The following is a 7,674-nucleotide window of genomic DNA, read 5'->3' as shown; positions in this document are numbered from 1 at the left end:
CCTTACTATTTACTATTTTGGTAACGTTTTCATAATGTGGTTTGGGGTTGTTTTCAATTGGTTTCTCTCCCCCGTTATAAAACCATTTTTCTTTGAAATCCCCACCTCAACTGATTAATGTTATATTCCTGGGGTCTACTTTATAAAGTAAGTGTTCTAAAAAAAAAACAATGTCAGGCGCAGTCAATATAAAGAACTGGATTATTAAGCCACTGTTGTAGGGTTGATTAAGCGCAGACGGGGGCTCTCCATCCACTCCCCCCAGGTTGCTGCATTCTAAGGAGGAAAATTGTGTCAAATCCTGACACGGGTACCAATAATTGTTAGTAATAAATAAAATCACGACGGCACATTGTTGGTGTTTGTTTGTCGCCGTTGCTCTCTTTCACCCCGTTCTAGTGTGACGACTTTCAGTATTTTTTTTCCCTCAAAACGAAAAGCAATGAACCTGCACGGTCACTAACATACAGCTGCCGGTGGTGGACTGAATCGGCGGCGGCCACACCTAAATCCAATTACGCCACATCAGCTTCCAATTGTTCCTAAGTCATGCAAAGGGGCTCAAATTAGCACCAGGCGCCTGACAAATCTTGCCGCTCACCCTGCCAGGACGACCGTGCGCTCGTTTCCTTACCCCTTCCGTACCTTTTACTTGGAAAAACACACTTACAAGTTTCTTATTTTTATTGGGGGATTATAAACCAGTTTTGTCTGGCAACTTTTCTTTCCAGGCTCTTGTGAGCGCCTTTTGTGAATGCATGAAATCATGCATGTCAAGACATGGAACCGTTCCTAATCGTCTCCTTAGATAAGAGTGTCACCCGGAACCGGACGGGTTCCAAAAACATTTTGGATAAGTTTATCTTGTCTGTAAATAAGTCAATGAGGTAAGATTAATGGTACAAATAATGTTTATCCTCTATTCTCTCGATATTGTTCTTAGTGTGCGTGACATTAATCTGTTCTCAGGTAGGGGTCGTAAGGTGATGTTGCTATATAGCGGGCGGCAGTAGCTCAGGATCAAGTTGTTGCAGGTTTGATTCCCGGCCACTCTGTGTTATATGTCAAAGTGTCCTTTGACAAGACATTGAATCCCTAATGCCCTCAATAAGCAGGCAGTTGCCTTGCATGGCTGACACTGCTATCGGTGTGTGAGTGTGTCTGATCGGGTAGGTGTGAAGCACATTGTAAAGCGCTTTGGCAGGTCTTCAGGTCTTACATGTAGACCATTTACATTTACAGTTAGAAACCTTTGGTAACTAGCTATTGAGTTCCAATAATGAGTTCCATAACCCAGATTAAAACATTAAACAAACAAAATTGTATATTGTAAGCACTACTTAAGTGTAATATTCGTGTATATAATTGAATAACCATCAATTGCATGGAAAAGAAAAATGAAATTGTATTTACCTTTAATATGACATGAGTTTAGCTGGTTTAGTCAAGTAGCGGGTGGATGCAGAGAAGGGAAGGGATGGCGGGTTAAAATCAAAACTGATTTTAAAACTTTCACTTGCGAAAACTGTCATTCCCTTAGCTTTATTTGTGTCCTTTTTAAAAAATAGATCCAATGTTTGATTGGAAAATAATTGGTAAATATCTGCTTTTTTGTGTTCCCATTTGAGATTGACATTTTACCAATGTCAGATCCCAACTTAATGGGTAAGAGTTAGCAAAAATACTTCCCCCCACCTTATTTTTTGATAAATATATTTGCCTAGTATTGTTCAGCCAACATGCCTAATAATTGTATTAATTTCTTTATCCATCCATCTGTCCATTATCTGCACCGCTTATCCTCAGTAGGGTCGCGGAGGTGCTGGAGCCCATCGCAGCTATCTTCAGGCAGTGGTCAGGGGACACCCTGAACTGGTTGCCAGCCAGTCGCAGGGCACACAGGGACAGACAACTCGCTCGCTCATTCACACCTAGGGACAATTTGGACCTGACATGCATGTTTTTGAATAGAATAGAATAGAATTGAATAGAATACACCTTTATTGTCATTGTTACAAAATGGGTTAACATATTTTGACAACGAAATTGGGCATGACACTCCAGTTTTACACATTCACAGTGAGGTATGAGCCAAGAAGATAAAGGAACAGAGAAGATAAGGAAACCCATGCAAGCACGGGGAGAACATGCAAACTCCACACAGGAGGTTTGATCTCACAACCTCAGAACTGTGCCGCACACGTGCTAACCACTGCGCCGCCTTGCTGACCCTAATTTCTTTATTTATAGTTTATTATTTTTATTTTACAAATTACATTCTCATTAATCGCTATTTCTAGGACCATGCTAAAAGTTGGAGGTCGATTTTTTTCGATCCAATTTTATTCTTTAGCCAGGGTAGACATTTGTATGTCTTCTTTGTATTTCTTGATCATTGCAAGCTTTATTTCCATGGTTACCTGTTTTTTTTGGTTCTCCCTTTGGCATCGCTACCGGGTTTGGGACAAATAGCTAGACTAGGTATTTGCAGACTCTAGGTCCTAGAGTATTGTCAAGATTTTGGCAAGATTTGCCTTGCCAAATTTTGACAAAGCACAAGCGATTCTTAATTGAACGAAGAGAGGAAGAGATTGTGGTAGGGAGTTAAAATGTTGCAAAAATCACAACTAATTTTTTTAAGTCAGTGTTATAATAACCAGGGAAACATTTTTCTACTTGTAGCTTGTAATGTATATATATCAGTTACCTTCAGTCAGGCGAGACAGGTGCGCCTCACCTGTCATTATTGAAATCAATTAATGGACACATATTAAATGATTATACGTATTCTGTGTTAAAATTATTTCTCCTTTCAGGATTTTTGGATTTTCTTGCTTAAAATTGCTAAATTTACACATTATATTACAAATATTATCAATAGAATTATTATATGACGTAGTACTGCACGGAGCGTCTAAAGATGCAGATTGAGGTTTGTTATTCTCTAGCCTCATGGCAGAGGGCGACCAAGGATTCTGATTTGGTGCACTCCTCAGCCCCAAACAACAGAATTAGCGATCGTATTAGCAAGCTAACAGCAAATCAAGCCATCCAGTGTTTTTTTTTTTTTCTCAATTCATGGACTGAATATAAATATAATGTATATAATGTATATATAAATATACATTGAAACGGCAAGTGAATACAACAACAATTAAATTCTTTCAAATACCATATTTTCCACACTATAGGGCGCACCGGGTTATAGGGCGCACGCCCAAAAAATAATTTTTGGTCCTATATCTTCCATACATAAGGTGCACCGGAATTTAAGGCGCTACAATGGGAACGTCGACAAAACAGTCAGATAGTTCAGTCAAACTTATTACCCCCTAAACATTCCGAAAGCTTGCAAAGAAGCAAATACGTGTCGTAGACACGTGCGGATGCGATGTCCGTACGATGTCACTCACATGCATCGTTCCAAATATCATTCGGACGGTTAAAGTCTTGGGATTCAAGAAATGCCAACCATTCCTTAGTTTCTATTTTCTTTTTCGCTCGCAACTTTACTGTGCATATGACAATAAACACTTGGAATTGAGTTCAATTTCAAAAAAGACCCATCACAGAAACATCGATATCACTCTGAAACAAGATACTGGGAAAACATATAGCCGGAGTAGCTCACCGAAGTCGTTGTGTTCAATAATAATGTGCAACCATGGTCCTCTTATATTCGTGAGTGTAGTAAATCCAGGAGAGTAAAATATTTACAAATACAGTACAGAATAGTAAAATACTGTTTACTCTATGCCGTGAATTCTACCCAACATGCAATTCACATTCATCTTTTTCGGCCAATTGCAGGCTTTGTTCTGTCCCTTTAGCCTATGCGAGCCAGTAAATCATAAAAAGGATCCGCCCCCTTTACCTCCGAATAACTTTAGCCAATAGTGATCAATTCAACTGATGATTGACACATCTTTTTCGGCCAATTGCAGGGTTTGTTTTGGCCCTTTAGCCTATGCGAGCCTGTAAATGATAAAAAGGATCCGCCCTCTTTACCTCCGAATAACTTTAGCCGATAGTGATCGATTCAAATAATGATTGACACATTGGTTAGCCAATGAAACGCCGGTATATAAATCCCAGCATACACCGCGGACTACTTCGCGTTCGGGGGAAAATCTAGTCGGCGGCTGCTTCCATTAGTTGCAAGACTTTGCGACTTAATATTAATCCATATATAAGGCGTACTGTATTATAAGGCGCATGGTCAGCTTTTGAAAAAAATTAAGACTTTTAGGTGCGCCTTATAGTGCGGAAAATACGGTACATGGATAAGAATAAGGTGCATTTATGACTACTAAATGAATAACGTTACATTCAAAATAATGATGTGATGATTGAATAATAAAACTAATATAGCTTAAAAAAATCATCCAATTATGAATGCATATACAGTGACACGTTTCAATTATCGAACACGGTCTATTAATGTTTTTATACAGAAGAAGCAGTGTATTGATTTTATTCATAAGTTACGGTAAGACAACCAAACGTTTTCTATAATAAGGCTTCTATATTGCTTCTTTTCTCTCCCAATCAAATGATGAATACAATGTAGGTTGATTTATTTGTAAATCTGACAACCCCACCACACACAAACCCCTCTGCACGAAACATACATACAACGGGTTCTAATTTGTGGGAATTCACTTATTACGTGTGGTTCTGCAACGCATGAACCGCGAAAACCGGGGGAGTGTCGTCATTTCGATTAGCACGGCGCTCTAACTGGGAGTAATGTGCACAAGCATGCAGCCTGCAAGCAAGCAAGCGTGTGTGGCCTTTGTTGAAAGAGTTCCTCTCTCTCCTCCTTTCTCCCCCCTCTTTTCCTCCCTCTCCTCTCCCTCCTTCCCAGCCTTGCAGCAGCCTGGGTGGTCCATCTCTCTCCCTCTCTCTCTCTCTCTCTCGCTCTCTTTCTCTCTCTCTCGCTCTCTCTCTCGCTCCGCACTCCTGCGAGCTGTTGCTTAGCAGCTAATAATAGGCGATGTTTGCAAAGTAATTTGCCTCTTCCTTGGCCAATGGGAGACGCAGCACTTTTCCATCAAAGCTCCCTTTTCAGGATCCGCCGAGAGGCCAACTCGTCCAAATGTTGCCGAGGCGCGATCGGAGCTAGACACGACGCGCGACCACCAAGCGAGACCAACCACTACGGGACTCTTTTCCTTTCCTTTTGCTTTTTTTTTCTGCATGTGCGTGTTTTTCCAACAACTCCGCGATCGAATGACGACTGAAGGATCTCTCCGGATTCGGGCGCATAATGTTGGGATGGAGTTTGGAGACTGGTTCGGTTCCGCGGAAGTTTAGCGGACTTTGTTGCAGCCACTCGGACGCGCTCCTCTCCCATGTCGGATTATTGCGGAGCTCTGTGAAATCGCAGCCGCTTTGCGTGTCGCTTTGCACCCCGGACCTTTTTGGATCATGGTTTCGGACTGCGGGGTCCCAGGGGCCGGCGTCTCCGGAGAGACCGACGCCAGCCGAGCGCGCTCCCGGACGGACGCCGAGGCGCACCGGACAACGGGCGGATTTTGCCACGCAGACTTCGCACTTAAACGCATTTCAAAGGTGATGAAGCAGGATTTTGGGGTTCGTTTTAAGGAGTAATGATTTCTGACTGCTCAATCAGAAACAAGAGTAGGCGATTTCATGTCAAAGTCTAGTTAAGTATTATTTCAGCAAACGCTTTGATTCAAGGTTAGGGAATTGGTGATTGGAGGGTCCTTTGACCAAGGTTATAGGAGGGTTTCTGAACGCTGCTTCAGAGACAAGATTGGACTATTTGTGTCAACGTTTGGTTTAGTGTTACTTCAATTCAAGGTAAAGGAGTTTGTTATGTGTTATCCTTGAGTGGAGGGTCCCAAAACCAAGCTCCAAGGCGCACCTCAAAGGTGTGGAACCAGGATTTAGGGTTCAAGGAGTCGGGGTTTCTGACTGCAATCTAAAAAGACAAGATTGATTGCTTGGGGGTTCAAAGTTTGGTTTTGTGTTCCTTAATTCAAAGTAGAGGAATTGGTTGTTGGTTATTCTTAACTTGAAGGGCTCAATACAAACTTCCAAGGAGGGTTCTTGTAAGCTGGCCATTCTAGAGACAATACTGGACTTTTTTGTGTTTAAGTATTATTTCTTCAACCTCTTTTATTCAAGGTTAGGGAAGTTGTTAAGGTCTAAAGATTTGCACAACCAAGCTCATATGAGGGTTTTCTGAAAACTGTCCACTTCAGAGACAAGATTGAAATTGTTTTGGTCAAACTTTGGTTTAGTGTTACTTAACTTTAAGGCAAGGTAAAATGTGACCAGTAAGGGAATTAGTTATGTGTTAGCCTTAACTTAGGGTCTCAAGAATGACCTACAAGGCATATCTCAAAGATGATGAACCAGGATTTGGGGTTCAACCGGGGGTTGGAGTAGTGACGGTCCGTGATTGGGTTTTAATTGATGAGATTGATTGATTACTATGATCATTTAAAGTAAGGGAATTGGTTATGTGTTATTCTTAACTGGAGTTTCAAAAAAGGCTTCAGAAAGCTGTCCACTTCAGAAACAAGATTGGAATTGTTTTTGTGTCAAAGTTTGGTTTTAGTATTACTATTATTCAAGGTTAAGGAATTGGTTATGCGTTATCCTTTTACAGAGGGTCTCTAACATAACCTACAAGGCACAACTCAAAGGTGATGAGCCAGGGTTTTAGGTTCATTTCAAGAGGTTGGAGTAGTGAGTGTTTCTGACTGTTAACTTCAGAGACAAGATTGGAGATTTTGTGTCAAAGTTTGGTTTAGTATAACTTTTATTTAGGTAAGGGAATTGGTTGTGTGTTATCCTTAGGTGGAATGTCTCAAACCAAGCTCAAAGGCACACCTCAAAAGTCATTAAGCAGGATTTGGGGTTCGTTTTAGGGGGTTGGTGGTGTCAGTGTTCCTGACTGGTCTTTTAGAGACACCGTTGGACTTTCTGTGTCAAAGTTTGGTTTAGTATTACTTTAATTTGAGGTATGATAATTGTTTATGAGTTATCCTTAACTGCAGGGTCTCAAGGAGTCTCGGATGCAGCTTTTACTTGCTCAGCTAATTCCATTGAACTTGGATTAAGACCACAGCTCTTTGTCGATCTCAGGGTTTCTATTTTTACAAACCATCTTTTTAGATCTCGTGAGTTGTTAAAAAATTCAGACGATAAAATTTTTCCTCAAAAGAGAAATATAAAAACATTTTTTTCAGATTGACGTATAATTTAGCTCTTTTTATGGCTTATTTTTCTAATTTGACTGGAACCACAATATATTTATATTTATCAACTATACTATACTACTGTATCTTTAACAATCTGTTACAAATATACTAAAAGAAACAGAAAACACAGATTGAAAAGGAATATGATAAATCTCACTCTAAAAAAGAAGAACATTGACTCTTTTTTTGATAGTTAGATAATTTTGTAATATTTTTCTTATTTTACTGGTAACATAATATATCTTACTGCTATACTTGTTCATTGAAATAAAGTATATTTTTGGTTTCTTATTCAACTCTGTTTATAATTATTTTAATTCTATTTTTATTCCTTGAAATAAAAATTAAGATAAAATGGACAAGACAAGCCTCGTAGTGGTAATGAAAACTTCATACTTTAAAAGAACCAAAACATTGATTTAAATATGAAGCAAAAATA

At 39.8% G+C, this 7,674-nt stretch overlaps 1 protein-coding gene across 1 annotated transcript in view; it reads left to right on the top strand.

Moving 5' to 3' along the window:
* Positions 1–5,038: 5,038 nt before the first annotated feature.
* The window catches only part of ptch2 (patched 2), a 51,730-nt gene continuing 49,094 nt past the window's right edge, over positions 5,039–7,674 (top strand). The window contains exon 1 of the mRNA XM_088345651.1: positions 5,039–5,574. Within this exon, the coding sequence (XP_088201777.1) occupies positions 5,431–5,574 (144 nt within the window). The 5' untranslated portion in view covers positions 5,039–5,430. The remainder of the gene's footprint in view (positions 5,575–7,674) is intronic.

Source organism: Urocampus carinirostris, chromosome 1, assembly GCF_059441175.1.
Source record: "Urocampus carinirostris isolate Australia breed hairy pipefish chromosome 1, RoL_Ucar_1.0, whole genome shotgun sequence".
NCBI lineage: Eukaryota > Metazoa > Chordata > Actinopteri > Syngnathiformes > Syngnathidae > Urocampus > Urocampus carinirostris.
This window is presented reverse-complemented; position numbering and strand designations above follow the sequence as displayed.